Here is a 23,100-nt window from a genome sequence, read left to right on the forward strand (position 1 = left end):
AGCTTCCCTTACCCACCTTCTATTTCCTGAAAAAAAACCCCAACCCAAACCTTACATATGCATTGGGGATCCAGAGACCATCGCCAATGATGGGGTAAAAACCCTTTGAAATGCTGGATAAATCCCTAATCCACATACCTATTGGATTAAAAACCTAATGGATTTCATTTTTAGGTGTTCTGGACAACAAATTTCTAAATGTAGCTCACTATTGGATGAAAATAACCTTTAAAAGTCTGTTGGTGAAGTTCTTCAAGAGACAGGACCCACTGGAGGGTCCTTCTGCTTCTCTCTCTCTCTCTAGTTTGGTGCAGAATGGTTGGGTTTTTTTGTGGTTTGTTTTTTTTTTTTCCTCCTGTTCTTTTTTTTTCCATTTTCTTTTTTTTTATTATTTTTTAAATAAAAAGTGTAGAATCGGTTCACCTCCTTCTTTCCTTTTTTTGTTGTTTTTTTTCTGTTTGTTTGATTCTTCCTTAAAGTCTCCTTCATTCAAGTTTCACCCAAGCCTCTTCCTCCTCCTCCTCTTCCTCCTCCCGTTGCATTGTTAGTTTTGTCACCGCGTTGTTCCTCAGTACAAAAGCGGCCGCCTGTTTGCCCCGGGGTGGGCTGTCCAGCGGGTGGGTGGGTGGGTGTCTCGCTCCTCCTCATTCCAGTGTTTAGATGTAAGGATACTGGTTGACCTTGGTGGGGCTCAGCGGGTATCCAGTGTAGACGGTGGAGGCCGGGGAAGCACTGATATAGGTCTGATGGGCAAACTGGGCCTGGTACTGGCTGGGGTGGATGGTGGGCGAGGGCAGGACGCGGGGACCCATGCTGACGGGGACCTGGTGGACGATGCTGGCAGGGTAGGTGGTGTGCTGGACGGCGTGCCGTGCCGAACCCTGCGAGGCCACCAGGTGAGCCACAGTGCCGCTGGAGCCCAGGGCGGCGGGCGCCGTGTACGTGTACAGGTGGGGCTGGGCCGGCAGGTGAGCCGCGGCGGCAGCTGCGGCCAAGTGAGGGTGAACCGTGCCGTGGCTGGGGCTGTTGTGCGGGAAGGAGTACGGGGCCTGAGCTATCGTCGGCGTGATGTAGGCTTGCTGTCGCCGGTGACTCCCTGTGCGGTCCGTCGTGATGTGCTGCTGAGCCTGGATAAAGACAGCAACGGTGAGAAACGGTTATAAGATGGGAGACGGCTCTTTATCTCCACGGTGCTGTCTGGGAGCCTCCCTACGACACCGGGAAGGTCTCTCGTGCTCCTCCCGACACCCTCAGCACCACCACAGTCTTCCTTTGGAAACGGGTGGTGGCAAAGGATCCCTCCCACTCCTAGGAAGACCCTCTAGTTTCATACGTTCACCAGAACAGCCCCCAAAGGGAGAACAGAATCTCCCAGTTTGAGCCACGACCTGCTGGCACAGCTACCACAAAGACCCACAGCCTTTGGACACCTGGCTCCTAAGAACATCCTCAGCCAAATCAGTCGCTCACACGACACACAGCTTTTGTCAGTGAACTCCCTGCTGACGACATACGGCGCATCGACAGCTCAGGGGAAGGAAGTTGCCCAACTATGCTTGGAACAGGCAATTTAATTTTGCTCAGTTTGGGTCTTTGTGGTCCCCAGTAAATAAAAATAACTATGTTATTTTTTAAAGAGAAACCCCTCAGCACAATCAGATTCTGCAGTTGCCCGGTACCCTAATGTCATCCAGCTATAATTACCCGAGGACAGGCAACTTCATGCAGCGGGACAGGAACAATGTACTTTTTTAGAGGGGGCTGGCCTAGATGATCTCTAGAGGTCCCTTCCAGCTCCTGCCATTCTGTGATTCTGTGACTTTCTAAGATGGGTTTAGTTTAGGGGTTTTTTTGCATTGTACAATAATGTCAAGCAGTTTCTTCAGTCATTTTGTAGTCAGAGTATTAAATAACCAAATAAAGTAGGAATTAGAAGGCAAGAAGGGCAATTCTCTATGTTATTTCTTTCTGCTCTTCCAAGCCTCCTCATCCTCTTTGTAAGCATTCCCTGTGCTGTCAGTGTGGTCTGAAATGCGGCAGCCACACTCCTCCTCCACTCTTGGAAACAGCATCTCGCCCACTTCCTCCATTTTCACTCACTTTTATTTCAAGTTTGCTGAATTTTTTTTAATTTCAACTACATTTTGAGGGGGAGAGGACATTCTTCTCTCCCAAATTTGGGGTTTTCTTTTTTTTTTTTAAATCCTCGAGTGTTCTGCTTATATCCAGCTCTGGATGAAAACCAGCACTGTCTTCTGAGCTCTCCGACTTTCTCCTCATGGAATGCTGGTAACTGTGCTGCAGCTTCCCTGCTCACATTACCTCACCCTCTGGGAAGAGAGAGGCCTCAGGTGCAGTCACTGAAAAAGGCATTATTTACTGAAGCTACCCCTGAGTGTTTTGGTCACCGACTAGGAAACATTTTGAGAACTGCGTGCTGCCAAGATAATGGGATTTGCCCAGCTCTCAGCCCAGGTTGATCACAGGATGGATCAAACTCATTACATGAGGTCATGCATACGCACAGAAGCTCTGGTTTGCCTTGTCACACCTGGTGGGGTCTCCTCTCCCAGTCCTGTGGCTGGGCTGATGCACTCCCTTTGCTTGGAAGTTGCTCTCTCCATGATTACCTACAGCTAAGGAGAATTCAGTCCTTCCTACGCAGTCCTGCTCCACTCTTTTGTCTGAGGCACTGCATCTTCTCTCTCACGTTTCTCCCACTCCCACCGTCAGACCATCTGACTTCAAAACCCACGGTGAGGGTACCGCCAGCCGACGCAGGGATGGGATCTGCGCTACCTCCGCTGCCCGAGCTGGGGAGATCGAGCTCTGCAGTTGAAGTTGAAACGAGTCGATCAAACTCGACACGGGGCCCAACTATCGTGAGACTGGAGCAGGACAGCCCGTGCTGGAGGAGCGGTAGGTAACAGCTGGATGACAGACCACCAGAATCTGTCTCGGTTGTGACTTACCTGACTTAGATTAAGAGGCTGCTGCTGCTGGAAATGTGCTCCTGGTCGCTGCTGCCTATAGGCAACGGCTCCAGACGAGCTCCCTGAAGAGTGACCGCTGGTGGAGGTCACGGTGCTGGAGGACTTGGACTTGTAGGAGGATGAATGGTGACTGGTGGTGACTGCGCCAGGAAAGGAAACACATTTGTAGCTTACATCACATTCTTTAATTGCTCACCCTACCTTTTCTTCACTGAATCTCCTCCAGAGTGGCTTTGGAGAGGAGACATACAACAGAAGCAGGACAAGAAAAACGGTTTCTCTTAATTAACCGAATACCTCAGCAGTGCTTCATATACATGGCCAGCCTGTTATCCTAGAGGCAGACAAGCAGACCCAATATCTGGACCCAAACTGGCCCTGGAGAAGGCTTTATAGATCCTTCAGAAGCATGAGAAACTGTTCTGCCAGCGGAACAGTACGATGCAGGTACAAATCCCAAGGAGGAGGAAGAACGTATAGTGTGCACAGCACAAAAAAACCCTGGCTTGGCTGACCTCACGGTGAGTAAGAAGGGAGGGAGAAGGAGCTAGTGGGGAGCTCACCCTCTGAGCTTTTGTGTTCACCAGCAGTGTGCCAAAAGAAAGGACTGCAAAGTAGCTCAAAGCCAATTGCTTGGGGCCAAACTTCCACCATGAGCCCCTTCCTTTTCCACACATGGTCCTATCTAGCATTGCAGAGGCTCTGGATGAGCAAACCTCATCAGTCCACAGTGAAGATCCTGGGGAGACGTTCTTCCCAGAAACGTCAACAAGTTTGGATGAAAACGCACACACGTGTTTTCAATCTCTTACCCGTCTTAAAGCAAACCTACAGAAAGGCAAGGCAGCAAAGGGTCACACTTGCATTTGGGAGCCTTACATGTCAAATGCTGAGCCAAAGGCCGCATTCTGTTCTTGGGTTTGTACAGAAGTGACTGGGACCGACACTTGCCCCTGTGACTCCTGAGTCTACCAGGGCACATAAATAATGCAACATGGCTCCCAAGAACAGATGTGTCACTTGAGAGAAGGGCAGCAGAGCATGGCTTCTTTGGAAAACAAAACAAACAAACAAACAAAATGAAACCGAACAATGAGATTCTTCCAAGATAAATCATTTATTTCTTACTAATTTTCTTGACGGAAGAGGTGCAATTTACCTGGCGCCAGGCTATCGCACTCTACCAACACCTCACTGGCCTGGGTTTTCAGTGGTGGCACGATGATCGTTCGGGGGTTCCCACTGCAGTGAGTCTCTGGAACCCCTTTGGTGTCGTAGGTGTTCCCGTTATTCTGCCCTGCACGATGCTGCACGGCGTAAGGGCTGTTGTTGCTGGAGGAATCCGAGTAGGGGGAGTCATGCACGGTGACGCAGCTGATGACGTTCTTCCTTTGCTTGGACAAGGTGCTGAAACACAAGCAGACGAGTGGAAAGAGTGAACGGACAGCCACTGACTTGGAAGCCACCAGGAGCCTCTGCCCGTGGCAGACGGGCTCCATAAAGGCAAAGCACATCCCGCCGTCCTCTGCCACAGAGAGGCTGCTTAAACCAAATCCCAGGCTTCACACAACTCTCTTGTTGCTATTCCAGGAAAGCCCTCATGGAGGTCAAGGAGTGAGCGAGACATTGTGGATAGATCTTATATTCACACTGCCTAGAATAGTGCCGAAGCAGACTGCCAGATTTATTTTCAGACTGCTTTTTATATATGCGTGCAGGAGAAGCCCAGCAGTTATACTATGCTTTGTTGCAAGTCTCACCACCCCCATGAAAACGTGGCGTTTTTTCCCAGCCTTCCAGCAACGATTTAATAATAGATGCTATGACTTTTCATGCTTAAATCCCATGAATCTACAAAATGCGCTCCGTTCTATTTACTAATCCGGTACAATGGGCATGTATTCTCCAAAAGCACTTGAAACTGAGGCATCAGTGATGAAAAAATGAGCAAAGTGTGTGATGCCTTTGGCTTTTCTCTTCTTTCTCTGAGTGGGCACTGCATCTCCTGACTCTAGCGTGGATTATCAAGGTCCTGCTGCAGCTAATCTATGACATCAAAAAAAGTGATTAAGAAGGAACATCAACGCTTCCAAGATTAATGCTGGAGGTTCATTAGACTAGACTGCACGAGTCCGGTTGGGATTTGCTCTGCTATTGTGTCTAATTATTCCTGATGGCTTCTCCTTCCTGTTATGAGCTTGTTTAGGGAGGAAAAAGAGGCAGCGGGAAAGAGGAGGGAGGAAGGGGGATGGTGAAGATTCGCTTAAATGGCTCACATCCTTGACAGTGCACAGACCTTGACTACAGAAAATAGCTGCTATGTTTCACTGATTGCATTATGTTGTTATGGCAACTGAAGTTTTTAAAATGATGAAAAGAAATGGATAGCACATAAAAAGCTAAGTAATTAGGCTTAATGGTGGAAACAGCCCCAACAGGAACAGAAATGCCACGGAGAAAAAGAAATTCATCTCTTAACTTCTTGAGTGTGCACTTTAAAATGAGAGGGACCCCTTTTCCATGGAGTTTCCTCTCTGTTCTCTTACTCTGGTCTAGACCAGGAAACAGCTGATTCATCTGGTCTTAAGTCTGTGATGGAAAGGGTGGAGCTGAGATACTGAGAAGAGGCTTCCTTCCAAGGACACTCTTTGCCTTATTTATTTTTCCCAGTGCTAAAAGAGCACTGGTGGGTTCCCTTCAACTTATCCATCCCAAAGCCTCTCCGTCAGCATTCACAAACCAAAACTCGCCACCTCGCTCCCAAGACTCCTCTCCACTGCAGAATGCCTCCGGGTGCTGTATTCACAAACAAGCTTCCATCACACAGACTCTCCCTAGGCTGTCACCATAGGATCCTGGTGTGCCCCAAAGACTACACAAGACCACGGTGCTCCACGGACAGTGATAAACCAGTCTGGAGAAGCCCCTGCTATCCTAAAGCATTGACACCTGAAACAGGGCAGATACTAGAGGAGCAGGGGAAGCTACTGCACGGAGATCTGGAAGCTGAAAGCAATCCTTGCAGGGGCAGGGACCATTTAGACAGGAAGGTGTATAACAGCAAGCCCTCGCATTCTGGCTTTCCACAGGGAGCTGGATTAGAAACGGAAAGAGCAACAGTATATCTTAGATGGACAATTGTGGTATGTGAAGAAAGATGTAGCAGTTTGGATATGGTGCTACAAAAGAAGAATATTAAGCCAATAAAAGTGACAAATATCGCATCAATATTCCTCTCTCCTTCAGCAGAAATGTCCGTAATCACACATTTATGAGTATCCACACTGCTTGCCCTTTGCAGCTACCCTTAGCTGCCAGTTGGGAAGAGACATATATTCTCTACCCTTGACAGTTATTACATTTTATAAAGAAAGATCAAGTCACTAAAGAGTTTTCTGACAACTGATAAGGTCTGGATATTCTTTCACAGTCCTTTCCTTACATAAGTGGCTGAGCTGCTGAACTGGAAATACTTGCTCTTGGCTGACACTTGACATGGGAAGGCTGAGCTGTAGAACTGGAAGGGTATTTTTCTGCGTAATCTGTGCTATTTATTGTTTTAGAACAGGCATGTTTTTCACCATTTTGATTGAGGGCTTGTCAAAGCAGGGACCATGAGGAGCCTTCTCCTTCAAAGTGTTATAGCTCCTTGGTTACGATAAGAAAATCAAGTAGATCTGTTTGGCTAAACAAATAAGTGAACACAAACACGAATCTCTCTAGAGAAAGAGACTCTAGCAGATTATTAAACTCATTTAATGGATGGGAAACTGATAAGGACCAGAGCTATGGTCCTGCCAGGCCTTTAGCAAGTGCTCAGCACTGTGAGTATGCACCAAAGTCAGATGGGCTATTCCTGTAACAGAGCTAAAGCACATGACTAAACATTTGCAGGACTTAGGGCCCAGGTGATTAGTCCCTTGATTCAGCAGGCTGCATCACTTCAGGCATATGGGAAGTCCTATTGAAGGCAGCTGCATTTTTGTCTCTAGGAAAGGGGATGGCTGTGGTGAATGTTAGAGCAGGCAGAGAAGTCAGTCGGGACTATTCACACACGCTCCGAGCTTGGCACCTGCTGTACCATAGCCTGCCTCAGAGATTAAGGGTGGGAATTTCAAAAGGATCAAAGGCCCAACTCCTGCTGAAAAACAGTTGATTCACAGGCTTAAAGATAAGTGTTAAGCCGAAATGAGGGCTTTTGAAAATTTAACCCAGAAGAGCTAACGCTCACCCTTCTCAAAGCCTTCCTGCTAGCCAGCAACTGTCCTCTTCACAGCTCCCTCAGAGGACTCAGCTGCTCTCCTCACCTCACAGTAATACAGGAGTGATGCATCGCAGGCACTGAGGCCCAGGCTGGCACATCTCCTTCCCTGCTCACCAACTATCAGGACTGAGGGTTTTTACCTATTGACACAGCACATGCCTACTCAGCAAGCTTACTGCATTCCTATAACTCAGCCACAGCTTTTGGGGATGTTTATGCTTACACAGAAAAATACTATTAAAAGTCTTGCCCCCTTCCTATTAAAGCTTGCTCCAAGCCTGGTAATTGCTTTCCCTCCTGCAAGCACAGTAGCAGCAGCGTATATGATTTAGTAGTGTGGAGAGTCAGCACGTGTTCCTGGTCAGCCTGTGTGCCTGCCTGCATTATGTGGGTAGGTGGATTTTAATTCTCCAGAGGAGGGAGGGAGGAAGACTACCAAAGCAGCATCAAATCCATCTACACAGACTGAAAAGCTTTTTAACCCTTACTGGCTGGTGTTGTGTCTTCCCTTTAGAAGAGCAGCTGGAAAAAATATGTGTTGCTTTTTAAGTTTATAGAGTTTATAAGCGGTGGCCCATTCCCACCTAGGCCCCAAGAACTTGTTCTCAAACTTAGACTTGAAACATTTAATGTCTGTCCAATGTGCCGACACAGAACATGACCATGGCTTCAAACATGCAGAAGCAGGTCTTGGAGACAGCTAACATATCACAGAATCATAGAATGTTAGGGGTTGGAAGGGACCTCAGGAGATCATCTAGTCCAACCCCCTGCTCAAGCAGGTCCACCTAGATCAGGTCACACAGTAACCTGTCCAAGTGGGTTTTGACCCTCACTGGGCAGCCTGTGCCAGGGCTCCAAGTAACACTCCCATGAGCACATAGCAGACACACAGGTTCCTATGTGGGTTCCTATTCCCCACAGCCAGGAAAGATCTCAAGGAAAAGCCTGATAGAGGAAAGGGAAGACAGCTTGTGCAGGAGCACCAGGAAAGTAATAAAGGTGTGCATCTGAGATACTGTTAATGGAAAGGTGTAGAAGGCTGATACTGAGAATGAAAAGTGAGAAGAAATAAAGGAAAAGCAGATACTGAATACGGTGTCAAAACAATGTTGAAAGCACCTAAATAGCCAAGGACGAGGACAGGGCCAACAGCTCTTGTAACAACACAACTTCAGATCATTTCTCCTTGCTGAAGGCCTGGGCCAAAAGCTCGGTATGTGATATCATTGCATGAACAGGATCTATTTTTCCCCTGATTATCCCGAGTTACACCAGAATTCCAGAAAAGGCAAATGGTGTCTAGTAGTGACAATGCTTCAGCACGTGGTTCACCCAAAGAGATACAAACCTTTTGGCGTGGTTGACACTATGGCAACAGAGGATTTCAGCTTTCAAGGTCCCTACTATGGCCTTTCTAATTTGTGGAAGAACACAGCCACTGCACAGCTATGGCGTGTGTAGACAACACGGCATGTTAGCTTTACATCACAAAAATTCTGTTCTGGGTCTCCGAAAACCTAATAACATGCAACCTTTTCAGTTTAATGCTTCAGAATAATCCCCCTATTCTAGGGAAGTAGAGAGCCAGTCAACAAAGACGCACACTACAACTGCAATCGCTCTCTCCACGCTGAAATCTTATTCCCCGCATAGCTCAGTGTTGAGAACATGCCCCTCTCTCTTCAGCTCAGCCTCCATCCTGACCCATTACCTTGCTCTCACCTTCTTTGCCAATTTATGATGGTATATTTCTCAAGCACTATGCCGAAGCTGTTTTTATTAGGCTACGCAGCACATGGCGTGGCTATTTCAGTCATATACGCCAAATTGCTTAGTGGGTTGTAAAGGTCCTGCTGCTGAAGGTTTGCTGAGAGAGCTATTGTTTATCTGTGTTATTTTAAGTACAGGCACACATGTGGGTGCGTCTTCTGGAGATGGAAGGCAGCAATCTTTTTACCAAATGACTGCAGTTAGTCAATGTATTGCTATGCAGAGTCAGTGCATTACTATGCACAGCATACCACAGCCACAATAGGCTAGCTATCGAAAGGGAACTACACATGGTATTTTGACCCTCACGTGTGCACACCAGCAAGTTGGCAAAAACACCTGGTTTGTTCCTGCCAGCAGTTTCTGTGTGTAAGGGGAATTCGAGTTCTCTGAAGTAGGCTCCACCAGCATCGCGCTACAATGTAAGATGAGTCACAACTTGTATCGGCTTACACTGCGTTACATAGGTGAGACTCACACAGAGACTTCACTTAACGTTACCATCTTAAGAGTGAAGGAAAAAAGACAACCCTGCAAGAATCTTGTAACAGTGAAGATGGCCAATGAGGCAGTTACTCAGTATGTGCATGTGGCAGCTGCAGTCATAGAATCACAGAATGGAAGGGGTTGGAAAGGACCTTCAGAGATCATCTAGTCCAATCCCCCTGCAGAAGCAGGTCCACCTAGATCAGATCGCATAGGAATGTATCCAGGTGAGTCTTGAAGACCTCCAAGGAAGGAGACTCCACAACCCCTCTGGGCAGCCTGTGCCAGGGCTCCCTCACCTGAACAGTGAAATAGTTTTTTCTTATGTTTAAATGGAACTTTTTGTGTTCCAGCTTCGTCCCATTACCCCTTGTCCTGTTGCTAGACACAAGAGAAAAAAGGAATGTCCCAGCCTCCTGACACTCACCATTCAGATATTTGTAAATATTAATAAGATCCCCCCTCAATCTCCTCTTTTCTAGACTAAACAGCCCCAGTTCCTGCAGCCTTTCCTCATATGAAAGATGTTCCATTCCCCTGATCATCTCGGTGGCCCTGTGCTGGACTCTCTCCAGAAGTTCTCTGTCCCTCTTGAGCTGAGGAGCCCAGTCAGTTGTTTTTGCTCACGAAGACAGTGAGGATCTCATGGAAAACCAAGCTGGAGAGGTGTTACTTATGATGCCAATGCAGACAGAGCAGGCAGTGGGGAAGCAAGGGGCTCTTCCCCTCTTTGGGGCAGATGTATCCTCAAAACCACCCACCTCAAGGCCATCACTGTGTTGTTTCGAGAGTCACATGTTTATTGGCTGTTTCCCTCATTGCTTGGATGGGAAGTCACCTAGGCATGTCACAAGAGCCACCTCCACTGCTTCTGTTTCCGCTCCTTCCTCCTGCTGCTCTGGCAGGACGTGGAAACCCCCCTCACTGCAGCACCAGTGTAGCCCGGCACATCCTCTCCTGCAGGGCCACGTGTGCTCCACCTCCCCCCCAGCGCAGTTCCAGGGTGTCCTTGTGCCTTCCTGCTCTGCGTTTAGGTTACTGCTTTATTTTTTCTCCACTTCTAAGCTTCAGAAATATTTAATCAAGGGAGGATTTACATTTAAACCACTGCACCACATGAAATTTCGTATTAGAAAGTACTTAACCCCTACTGCTTGCCAAGCGAGTGCTGAGACTACTGTGACTGCAGCTGGCACTGCTGGTTGGTCTGTCTGTCTGTCTGCTTGACTTCCTTGCAAGAGTGAGTAGAGAAACTCAAAAAGGAATAAATTCATGAGAAAAACACCAAGTCTACATTCTGTTCTTACTCTCTTCACAGGTGCCGGTTTGACCTAAAATCTTCTTTCCAGAATAAATAACAGTCAGGGTATTATCATGCAGCACAGCAGTAAACATCTCTTTGGCCTATAAAGTCTCTTTGTAAAGGACATTGAACTCAGTCTAGAAATACACTGGTGAGAAACAAACAGGGTAGCAAAATTGTTTCCTGTTCCTCTAAAGCTCTTAATATGTTGGGGTTTTTTTCCTGCTGTCCCACAGGACAAAATGTCACATGCAAAACTTTGTGGGCATCAGAAGCCAGCTAAAACCAATTTCATCAGGAAAAACATTCCCTTTTTATTTTGATTATTTCATTTTTTTCCCCTATTATTTGTCTACATTTTGAAAGAAAAAAATCCTCTTCTTTAAACCAGGAAAGAGAAGTCTTCCCCTTAACTAGTTAATCTCCTTCTCTCCCTTAAATCAATTTCTTTTCTTCAGTTTTGAAGCTTCTCCACATTTCACTGTATTGGGGATGTTACCAAAAGCATCTCAAGGCAGCCTGTAAAAAGCCTTGGTTTTGAAAAATTGACTTTTTAAATCAGGAATTTTCCCCCTGAAAATCTCTGACCATTTCTCTGAGGATGGGCCCTGCCAAAATGCACCTGAGGTCTCTGACTCGGTGATTTTGCCCCAGGCACAGGGCCCCAGTAGATGGCCCCCTTAGACAAGGCTCCGTTGAGCAGGTCCTCCAGAGCCCACCTCCACAGTGCTTTTCCTCAATGGGTGCCCAACATTTTCAGATGACTATTGATTTTAAAAGAAGATTACCCCAAGCTACACTCATCAATGGTGCAAAACCCATGTGAACAATGAACAATGTGCTGGCCCACCTGCTTGATCAGTCAGTATTTCATAAACAATCTACTTGAATATCTGTGCTTTTCATTAGGTAAAGAAAAATTCTGCCCACATTGCACTGAATTCTTCAGACTTTTCTTTTGCCAACAAAAATGTGCATGCCCTGTATGAGAAAAGCTCACTCTGCTGTCCAGGTATTACAGAGAGGCTTTTCTGTTGGAGTAAATCCAAGCTGCAGGGCCGCTTTACTGCATCAGCAGTATCACATTTTACCAGCATTACTAGTCCTTCTTAAATTGAGACTTACAAACTCTTACATCGTTGAAGGATCTACTACTACTCACAAGCACAGGTAGCTGTAATGTCTTCCCTGTGTGATCAATAAAATAAACATTTTTAGTCTCACAGGTCAAAGAGAAATTTCTAACCCCACAGGAAATAAGGGAAGGAAGTGCTGTAGCAAATTCAGGAGTTGATTCAACATGAGTGGAGTTAATGCAGAGCTACCACTGCTATCTGTGAGATGGAATCAGGCAATTAACTTTGATCCATCACGTGCAATGTGATTTCTGTGTTCTAATGTAGAACAAGCTAATACTGCTAGGATGTGACCAATAGGATGTTTCAAGTCATTCCTTATTTTTCACCCTCACAGCACAGCTATTGCCCAATAGCATAATATTTGCAAAATCATGGGCGAGACAATGCATTCTGTGCACGGTTTCATTTTCAACTCAGATCTTGAACCCTTGGGCACTGATTACATTAAAGTACACATTTCACTGTCACTCCCATATTTCTTGGGGCCAAAAAAATAGGTAAGAAAACTTGCACGTGCTTTCCTAAATGTGATGCACTTTCAATGAGAGCGACCTCAGCTTTGGCATGGGCAAAGTTCACTGGCATTACATGCTGATACAGTTTCCTTGACTGGAAGCTACACTCTTACTTCAGCTGAGAATACAATCTTAGATCTGCCCAGGTCAAAAGGCACTTGAGAGAGTTGATTTCACTCTCTTGGAGACTTTAGCCGAAAATTCTCATTCCGGACTTGTTGTTCTCCATCTGTGTCTCTGCCTCTAATTCTCCACTTGCTCTGGTTACATCTGCACAGGCAATTTAACTCACTGTGGAATTCCAAAAGCTGCCCGAGAACAGCCTGTGTCCATGTGAAATGTCTCTACATGGCTCGGAAATTAAATCTAGCTCTTAAGCCTTGGCCTTCCAGGAATGCTGGCACCCTGGCACTCTGTGTAGATATGCCATATGGATACAAAAAGTAGCCAGGGATCTGATCCCAGGCAGGAACGTGTCCTGAATATGCTTTAGTCATGTCAAAGCCAGTTTATGTAAGTCCGACTCCTGGGACTAGTTTCCTAACCCCTCAGCAGACCTTGCCTGGGTATTTAAATATCCCATATACTCCCAGCTCAATTTCCAGACATTTTCCAGAACTATCTTTTGTCTGTCTCCCTGGAGAGGCACCGAGTGAAGAAATTGGTCAGAGAGCAGCAAAGTTGAAGCTGAGGAGACAAGTGTTAGCTGAAGCGGCCACAGGATCCCAGCTCTTCCTCCACTCCCCTCTGGACTCAAGATGATAGCCAGATGCAAAGTGTAAGTATTTGCACATAATTTCCCAAAGCCTGGGATCAGCCCCATGGGTAAACATGCTCACAACTAGCTCCCATGACCTCTGAGACACCTGCCCTCCTCATGCTGCCTCACCTCCCAACCTTAAGTGTCCAGTGTCTCTCTTGCCTCACCCTTCCCTTCCCGTAAGAGCCCTGGAAATGAGGACTCCTCAGTTATAGTCCACCTGACTTCCAAGCTGACCTTCACTCAGCTCCTTCTGGAAGCACATTTTCTTCTCCCTACCAAACTAATGAGTACTGTAGCAATGTATTTATTGATTAAAAGGGGAAATACCTTACGCTGTCCTGTGAGCAGTTCCCAGGATAACTACTGCATTCACAACAAGCCTGAATTTGAGAGGCACTGAGCTCCCGGTGGAGCTCACTGGTAGGGAGAAGTGGAATGGAAAGTGGTGGTGGCTGCCAGGAAACAGGTTGAAATCACAGCCCTGGATGCTTGAGTTCTATGGCTCCTCTTTACAGATTTTTAGCTCCTTAAGGCCAAATGCATCTCATCTGTTGTGTGCGCTCCACTTATCACCGCAGCACAGAGATATATGCAGAGATATAGATAGGTATCTCCAGTGATTAAAGGAATATCTGCCATGAAGAACGTTCTAAATAGATGAAATGAATTCTCCTCTGACAACACCGAAGGGATAAGGTTAAAAAATTGCTAGCTCAGTTACCAACATAAAGATGGCATAATTATTCAGCCGTTTGCAAGACTACTTCTGTAACAACTTACAATGCAGAGGGATGTCTTGTGACTGGCAGTAGGTGGGAGACTTAGAGCGCTCGCATGTGATGAGAGGTGCTGAAGAGAGTGTCTTGGAAAATTAAGTCCTCTCTCATCCACAGTAGATGACCAGCAGTGGCAGCAGTCCTGTGCCACGCTGTTCACTCGGGTGAGTTAATTCTCTGAGGAGCAAACTTGGTCACAGTGGTCTTTATACCCTCACCTATACCTCTCTGCAGAGTCAGTCAAGAAGCAATAATTTTCTGCCACTTTTTACAACAGTTAGGGATGTTTTAGCAATGCAATCAGAACTGTGCAAAGCTCTTGGAATACAATTAGTCTGGAGAAGAGGAGACTGAGGGGTGATCTCATTAATATTTACAAATATCTAAATGGTGGGTGTCAGAAGGTTGGAACATCACTTTTTTCTACGGTATCTAGCAACAGGACAAGGGGTAATGGGATGAAGCTGGAACACAGAAAGTTCCATTTCAATATAAGAAAAAACTATTTCACTGTTCAGGTGAGGGAGCCCTGGCACAGGCTGCCCAGGGAGAGTGTGGAGTCTCCTTCCTTGGAGGTCTTTAAGACCTGCCTGGAACTGTTCTTATGCAACCTGATCTAGGTGGACGTGCATCTGCAGGGGGGTTGGACTAGATGATCTCTAAAGGTCTCTTCCAACCCCTTCCATTCTATGATTCAATGATTTACCATTACTGAGTGTTTACGACACAACCACTAACTGCTTTTTAGTACCCTTTTACAGAGAAGAGTATGTAGGAAAGTGTCATTTAACGCTCTTTACAGATGTCTGGACCCCTTAGAAAGAGAAAAGGCAGTTTTAAGCTACCTTCCTTGTTTTTGTCTTTGTTTTTTTGTAGAGGTTGTTGTTTTTTGAATAGCTACCTGACCTCAAGAGGCTCATCACCATAGGATCTCTAAAGCCTCTTTTCAACAGAGACAGAGAAAATTGTTGTTTCTCTTTACAGATGAGAGACTACGGCACAGAGAGACAGCAACGCTCCTCCAAGGCCACACAGCAAACGCGCAGCACGGTAGGGAACATCACCTCAGAGCTATCACTGGAGTCAGCTAGTATTTTAGCTTCCCCATCATCTCTCCCCTCCAGTGAAAGAGCACCCGGTTGCTGAGACCCAGCTGTAGCTCCTGGGACACTACAGCCCTTGTGTGTGAGAGAAAGCAGAGCGCCACTTCTCACCTGGTGGGCGCATGCTTCTGCTCCTCCTCTTCATCTGTGTCGCTGCTGATAGTGATGACACTGACGGCGGGGCTCGGCGTGTCAGGGATGACGATGGTCTGGCGCTGCCGGTCCCGCGCGGTGCCGCCGTTGCCGGCAGTGGCGGTGGTGTCGCCCCAGCCGCAGGTGAGTGAGGTGCTGCAGGCGGGGCTGTTGTGCACCATGGCACAGCGAGGAGGGGTGTTCTCCTTCACGCGCTTGGACCGCTGCGGCGAGCTGATGGACTGGGAGGATGAGACTTCATAGGTGGATGTGTTTCTGGAAAGGGGAAAAGTTGTTAGCTGGCTGAAACTTAATGTGCTAAAGTTGTCTGTTGCTGTGGCTTTTGGTTCTTGGCCTCTGATTCAGCGGCAGTGATTTACGGAGTCTAGGGAAACTGCAAAATTGGCATAATCACCTCTTCAAAGGACAGAGTGCCTCACGTGACACATTCATGTAATTGGCTGAAAAGTAGTTTCTTTTAGCAAAAAAATCTATTTAATTTTCCCTAGGATCCTCCAAACGAGAAATGTTGCCTCTCAGGAATGTGCTCTGGGAGGTAGAGGCTACTCACACAGGCCAGTCACACAAGACACAGGCAGGCACAGTATGGCTCTCACAGAAGGAAGAACCACCCCAATGAGAAATCCCTTCTCTCTCGTGTATGGATGTATCATGACCGGATAATTTGTGGCCAGAAAAAAAACTCCTAGGTAAAATTAAAGGAAATTTTGTTGTGGGAAAGAGCAATCATTTATCAGGACAACTGCTTTTCTTTGTTGAAAATTTATTTTTCTGTTTAAGGATCTTTCCGATGACCATTTGCTGACCAATGCTTCATCGTTCAGGATGGTGGAGTCCTGTGGATGAGAGCATATAGATGCGAGAGGATATATTTTCAGTTTAATTTCACTCCCACGTGAGGCAGCTGATACAGCATATATAAATCAGAAAGAAAAAGAACAATCTTTTTATTATGCAGTAGAAAATATTCTCAAATCCCTTTTTTTCTCCCTCTTATCATCCTACTTCAGCTTCTCTCCCTGAGAACTGGGAAGGGCCCGCTTGGATCAGAGATCTAAACACAGAACCTGTCCACCAGACAGTGCAGTACAGGTCTATAGATGGGAGTACTTACCAAAGCACACCAACTAAAGCCCATTTCACTCATTTCCCACATTTTCTTTCTTCCTTGTATTTTTTCTGCCTATTGCAGAACATTTACAGATGCAAAAATGAAAAAAACCCAAAGTTCTGGTTTTGTTCCACAGTGGGGCCTGGGCTGTGTGTTCAGCCTGGCCCTAAAGCTAACAAAAGGAATAAGTGGCATCTATCAAAAGGAAATCGCTCCGGAGCTATCGCACTAGACCAACTTACACAGGGTCTTTTGCATAACAAATGGCTGCACAGTAGCATTTGCACTGCTTTTTGAATACCAATGAGCAGCGTGGAGTACTCTCCAAAGGAGCACGTTCCTCATTTGGCTAAAAAAGCCTCACAATTAATGAAGCTGTAGAAATCCCTTGCTCTGAAAGTGTCCAATTCCTCCTGGACACTGCCAGCCTGGCCCTGGAGAGGGAAGGGAGAGGGGAGGCCCTGCACAGGCACACTGGTTGCAAGAGGCACTCTCTTTGGCTGGCTTGCTAGGCGATGTAGCTGCCTCTCCTCTATGTTACCAATCAGCTGGAGCCCACCCAAAGCAAATGCAACGTTAGAGAGCAGATAAATGGGAACGATTTAAATAGTGGCCTCTTAACTAGAGTCAAAGTGGTTGTGAACTCAAGAGCTTCTCTGGCCCCAGTCCTGTCACCCAGGAAAACCACAGGCTCATCTGTTTTTGCCACTGCTCAACCAGTGACCCATTTTGGTTCCCTCCCCTGCACTCTTTTGTTTTGTTGGGTTTGTTTGTTTGTTTTTTTTTTAATTGAAGAACTGTGCCAGTCTTACAGCCCAGAGTACTTTTCCCAGAACAGCTGCACGTACCTCTTAAACACCTTTGTCCTCTAGGCAACATTAAAGGGCTGTGACGGGCACTGTAATCATTCTACCGTTTGAGTTGTGCCACGTTACACACTATGAGTGACAACCCAGTCTCCTCCTTGCAGAGCCAAATGGGGCTGCTTTTTGAGAGTTGATAGATTCAGTTGTCTAAGACTGTCTCTGTATAGGGTGTCCTTATAAAATGCTCCCTGGTTTACACTGCCATAGAAAAAACAGTGTGGGTATCTGCTTGCTGGTGTGTACTGCCAAAGACACGGGCCAGCCACTTATGTTAAGAGCTAGGCCACCTTCAAGCTCTCCAAAACCACCCCAGTCTTCACTCTGTATGGCACTAAACCTCAGAGGATAGGTCATCATCCCATTGCTTCTGAAAGAGCAGATCTTTTGTGCACATATCAGGCACGTCTTCCTGAAGATCCTGCATCCCCTCTAACCACTAACTCCCTCACAAAATGATGCTCGCTGGGTGCGAGATGTGCCTGGCTACCTTGCACCCTCCGCTCTCCTGACCTGAGTACGGAAAGTCACAAAAACCACGACCTCATCACTCACAGGCCACGGAACGGGTTGTATTTTGCCCCACAGCTGTCAGTGCAAACCACCCAGGCCCCGGCCGGTGCCAGGCGCACTCACCTGGGTGCCGACTGGTGCTGCTTACTCTTCCTGGCGGAGGTGGCGGCGGGCGGCTGGCGCATGACGTGAGCGACACCCACGTTGACGGGCTGGGCTGCGGGGAGAGTCACATGGCTAGCTAACAGCGCGGGCTGCTGCATGATGGGGTTATAATGGCTGCCGTGAGCGTGGGTGTTTCTGCAAAGGGGGGAGACAGGCACATGTTTAAAATGCAACCGGCGGCTCACCAGCAGGCTCTTTCACAGGTTCCCACCGCCTTCACTGAGGCACCCTCCTCTGGGGCCCGTTGGGCTCCCAGTCCCCTCAGGAACTGAAGGGAGTGCCACAGGCATGGCATTTCAAGGACAGGGAGTGGAGAAACTGCCCGTAGCTCTCAGACAGGGAGGGTCTCAGGCTGCAGCCTCTGTCTGTATTCCCCCGGCCTCACAGCCTTGTTAGACCCCGGCCCTCCCACTCTGGCTTATCTCACGCCTCCTCCAGCACCTCCAGTTTACCTCCAGTCTGTCAGTGGTTGGGTGCCCGCCATGGACTCCGGGATGACGGTTGCATGCTGGACAGAAGTGTGGGTAGCCACCCCGGTCAGCTGCTGCCAGGCAGGAGGGAGCAGGATCTGCTGGGTGCCACTGGGCCACGCTTGCTGTTGGACAGAGGGAAAGCGGTTTTTTAACGAGAAGTGTCACACACCGAGCATGAGCTGGTCATTCATGCCCAGCTGAGGCTCCTAATAACGATCACAGCCATGCCACCTAGCTCTTGCCACTTTTCAGTCACAGATGACAAATACTGTTAGGAAACCATTGTAAAAGTTATCGATATAGAGGGAGCAAAAGGAGAGGAAAAAACCCACCCCTGCCATCCAAAGCAGCTGTTGTGGTTTAGGTAAAACTAGGAAAGGGAGGGACTGAAACTGGTTGGCATTTCAACCCCAATACCAAACTCTTTAGCACCTTTTAATTTTGACTCTCCAGATCAACTGGGCACTCTGATCCCATTGTTATATTCACCTTCCTACTGTCAATTTTCCTTCCCAACCCAACAGGACCTAAAGGACTTCTGGAACTAAAATGAAGAATGAACTTTTCAAAGGTCAGAAAAGGCTTTTCTGAGGAGGGGAGAAAAAGCTGATTTTGGAGTTACCAAAAGAGAATGTGCATCAGTCCCCAAGTGCTCCTCGGGAGCTTGTTGCACAGGCCAAGGAGCCCAGTTGCCTCCTTCCAGCTCACCAGGAGCCCTCTGGCCAAAACACAGCAGAAACTTGTCCAGCTTTCAGGGGTGCAAATCTGTGCCCTGTGAGTTGAGACATCGACCTCCTATGCAGCCACCCCCCAGCTGCACTGCCACAGGCATGGCTCAGGTCCTCTTGCTCCAGTCAGATTGGTTTTTTGACTTGGGAAACTTTCTTCGCTATGCACTGCCTGAAGGTGGCTCTGGCAGCTTCTCAGTGCCTGGGCTGGGGAACACAGCAGGGTATTGCCTGTAAGCCCTCCTTAGTCCCAGCTGGCACTGCTGTCGTGTTACTTCACTGCTTTAAGAAGGCTGATTTTTAGAGGGGAGGCTTCTTCCAGGCATGCATTTGTCCCCTTTTCCATCCTCACAGAAATCCTGTTAACTGTCCCCATGATCCTCCTCTATCTCCCTGTTAAAAAACCAATCCCACCCCCGCCACCTCCGAAAAAAAGACACCTTTTCCCAGTTCTGCTCTGAAGTTTAACTTGTCTTGTAATTTTCCACATTGCTGAGTTAGATGAAAAGGCTGCTATGGTGAGGCCTCTCAGCAACATCTGCAAAGGATGGACAGTCAGAGGGCTCCTGAGGCCTCTTCATCTAAGGAGTTACAGCCATGGACTGGTGTTGCTCAGAGCAGGCAGGAGGAGGAGGCAAAGACACAAAGAGATCAAGGAAGAAAAAAAAAAAGCTTTTTTCCCCTCCCTTTTCTCCCCAGCTTTGATTAAAAGAGGCAGCTAAACTACTGTTGCAGTCACTCCCAGGGGACTACCTGGATTTACTTGCAAAGAAAACTGCTTCCTCCCTTCTCAGGAAAGGAACTGAACAATTCCAAGCTCCCTTTCTAGTCACAGTGCATAAACTCAGAAGCAGTGTCCGTGGTCCAGGCACAAATTCCTCACTCACTAGGTAAGGACCACTGATTCATGTAATCTGAAGATAGGATTCATCCAGGCTGATCCACTAGCAGAGTGCACTCTGCTCAGGTCACGCTGCCAACATGGAGCCAGAACAATTAATGGAATAAGTGTGTTTGTTCTGAAAGCTGCTGCTCAGACCTCTGTAGGAAGAAGTGTCATTGGGAAGGAGTTAAAAGGAGAAAAAAAAAATCAAGAATTCGGGGCATTATCTGAGGACAACGGACAGTTCTGGGTCACGTCATGGAAGCCTGCCAGAAAACTGTATAGCTTTGTCTCTTTTGAGATCTGTAACTGCAGTGAGCTATGAGTAAAGAGAGGATCAGCCTCCCTTCACTGGTCTCTGTGCATACAGTACATGGACAACACTTGCTCAAGAGGGTGAAAATAGACCCAGAGAAGTTACAAGGAAGTTACTTTCACCACTGGCTCTGCATCTTGCAGGCTGCTTGCTCTGTCTAGCTCCACACTGCAGACTGCAGACATGCAGCTGACAGAGATGATGCTCAAAAATCTGTCACTGCCTCTGCCCTAGGTCTCTCCAGCTCTTGGAGCTCTTTCCCCTGTTCTTCCTCTGGGACTGCTGGTCTCATATAAAACGCATAGGGCGAGCTGGATGCCAGCTGTGCTGGGTTGCAGTAAGGCTTTGTGCACCACAGCCATCCTGATGTGGGCAAGCACAGTGACCTGCGCTACGTGCTGGGCAGAGGAGAAAACCTGATGGCACTACACAGTGCTGGGAGCACAAAGAAAGGGTTCATGCCTGATTGAGGGGACAAATAAGGCGGATGGAAAGACCAAAGTGGGCTCTGGAGGCACTAGGGTCTCTGCCGGGAACAGTTCCTCCAGTTGGCGGAGCAATCACACAGTCCGGTCTGAAGAGCATTAGATAAGCAGCTGTGCATGAGAGGAATAGCTCTCTGCTGAGAGACATACAGACACTCAGAGATCAGATGTGACTACAATACATTACAAAGAAGCTGTGTTTTTCCATTCAGGAAACTGGAATTGGGCACAGATTTGTTTATCAGACCAGCTGCTCAGCCCGAACTGAGCGAGGCCCATGGACACCAGATGCCACGGGCATCAATCAGAATGCCTCGCCATCAGAGCAGCAGCTAGCATCTCTCATGGTGTGAGATAGACAGATATATCAACAGGCAGACTGCCTCTCTTTCATTAAATCAAGAATTAAAAACCTATGCAAGTGAGGAGTGTTCCTCTGAAACAGCTTAAATTCCTTTATGGAAGTGACAGCGAATAAAAACCTCAGGAGAAAGCACAAGAGGAGCAGCCCATGAAATGGGAGTTTGTGTAGCAGAGGCAGCACAGAAACTGGTAGCAAAGCTCCTCCTGAACACTCCCTCCCTCCCACAGACTGAGTGGTGACCCCAATAAGGCCACTTGAAGAAGAAAGAAGGAACTGGAGCTCCTGAAATCTTTCAAGATCCTGCTGTCTTTGGGATGCTTTGGCCCAACCCTCACCCCTTCAAGCATCATGTAACAGCACACCTCAGGAGGCCTGGCAGAATGGCAGGGGCATGCAAAACTCTGTCACCTCCTTCACCCACTACCTTGCTTGATCCCTTGCACATGCAACAGAGGTGCCCATAGCCGTGCCTGAACAGACTGCTTCTCATTTTCCCATTGGTTTTGTTTCCCCTGGCTCTTAGGCTCTCCTTTCCTATCAAATGAGAGAGGTCACCCATGTAGCTTGTTCCAGGTTTCAGATAGCCCTCTGACTAAGACTCTGCTATAGGGCACATCTAGCTAATGGAAATCACACAGGCTGCAAGTTGTGTTCCGAATTGCCTTCACCAGGTAAGGCATGACTGGCAGCTAGCAAAGAAAGGCAATTGCACTGACAGCCTTACCCCAGCAATGCAATGTACAGGCATGAGCCCTGAGGTTTGCTGGTACCCAGCTGCTCCTGACCACACTGGCATTAACAGAAGTATGGCAGATCAACCAACTCTGGCTCAGAGGCACATATTTTTGACTTGTAAGTCATCTTTTCCAGGCTGCACAACTTAATACTAGGTATACTGGGTGTTTGGGTTTTTTTTCCTGCCAGAAACATGCCTGATACTGGTAGAGGTACCATGGCACCAGCTGAAAACCACTAGGGGCAGATTCAATGAAGCCAGCACAGGAAAGAATTAACTGCTCTTCCTTTTTGAGGAGCTCGAGTTCCCCTTGAGGATGTGCACATGATCAGTGGTACTCATTCCCATTTGGTTTGGCTTTTTTTTTCCTGCCTTTCAGACAATTGTGACAAGTGCTGCTGACAAAAAAGAGCTTCTTGGCTGTGGAGCCCTTGCCTCTGCCCTTTACGTCTCTCAAAACTTCAGAGCAGAGGAGCAGCTCACGACAAAAAAAGGGTGCAGAATTAAGGCATGAAAGATACTTATTGTCAGCATGCAATTCATCAGCATGAACTCCTGGCTACAAACTGCCACTGAGACCACGAGTTCAGGAGGATGCAGGAGGGTTATTACTTGTTCGTCCTCTGCAGAAGCCTGACACAGCTTCCCCTGAGGCTTCCTGCTGATTCCAGTAGAGAAGCAGAAGGAAGCAACAAGGTCTTGCCAGAGGCTTTTGCAGCTCTGACGTAGCCTCTGAGCTGAACAATAAACTGGGGGAAGTTTGGACATTTTGGAGAAAGCTGGAGGCCCAGGTCTCCAAACCATACCACAGAAGGCGCTCAGAAAAAGCCACCCTGCCCAGCCTCCAAGAGCTAAACAACACAGAAAATACCTGCTGAGTTCCGTGTCTTCAGAGGTCCTTACCTGTGCGAGGAGGCCTGGCTGGATCTGAAGAGGCTGGGCCCCGGGAGCCTGAGTCACAATGGGAACAGCATTCTCCATCCGAACTGAATACCCAGCATGCTTCGAAGGGGAGGCTTGCAGCCCTGTTCCACCAGTACAGAAAGTACAGCATTAGTCATTGCTAGGAACACGGGTCTGGTTTTCAGAGGTGCCTAAAGGCATGTGCTGGTGCCCACTTCAGTTGCAGTGAAAAATAGGGCTCTCAGAGTTCCATATATTCTACGCCAGCCCCAAGATATCCACAAACATGATA

The 23,100-nt window shown here is 47.6% G+C and overlaps 1 protein-coding gene across 2 annotated transcripts in view; it reads right to left on the minus strand.

The window, feature by feature from the left end:
- Positions 1-335: 335 nt before the first annotated feature.
- The window catches only part of HIPK2 (homeodomain interacting protein kinase 2), a 132,360-nt gene continuing 109,595 nt past the window's right edge, over positions 336-23,100 (minus strand). For both annotated transcript variants that reach the window (XM_062011144.1, XM_062011136.1), the window contains exons 9-15: positions 22,809-22,930; positions 18,373-18,515; positions 17,879-18,055; positions 15,227-15,523; positions 4,153-4,400; positions 2,973-3,133; positions 336-1,127 (exon numbers count right to left, since the gene is read on the minus strand). In XM_062011144.1, the coding sequence (XP_061867128.1) occupies positions 657-1,127; positions 2,973-3,133; positions 4,153-4,400; positions 15,227-15,523; positions 17,879-18,055; positions 18,373-18,515; positions 22,809-22,930 (1,619 nt within the window). In that variant the 3' untranslated portion in view covers positions 336-656. The remainder of the gene's footprint in view (positions 1,128-2,972; positions 3,134-4,152; positions 4,401-15,226; positions 15,524-17,878; positions 18,056-18,372; positions 18,516-22,808; positions 22,931-23,100) is intronic.

Source organism: Colius striatus, chromosome 1, assembly GCF_028858725.1.
Source record: "Colius striatus isolate bColStr4 chromosome 1, bColStr4.1.hap1, whole genome shotgun sequence".
In the NCBI taxonomy this organism is placed as follows: domain Eukaryota; kingdom Metazoa; phylum Chordata; class Aves; order Coliiformes; family Coliidae; genus Colius; species Colius striatus.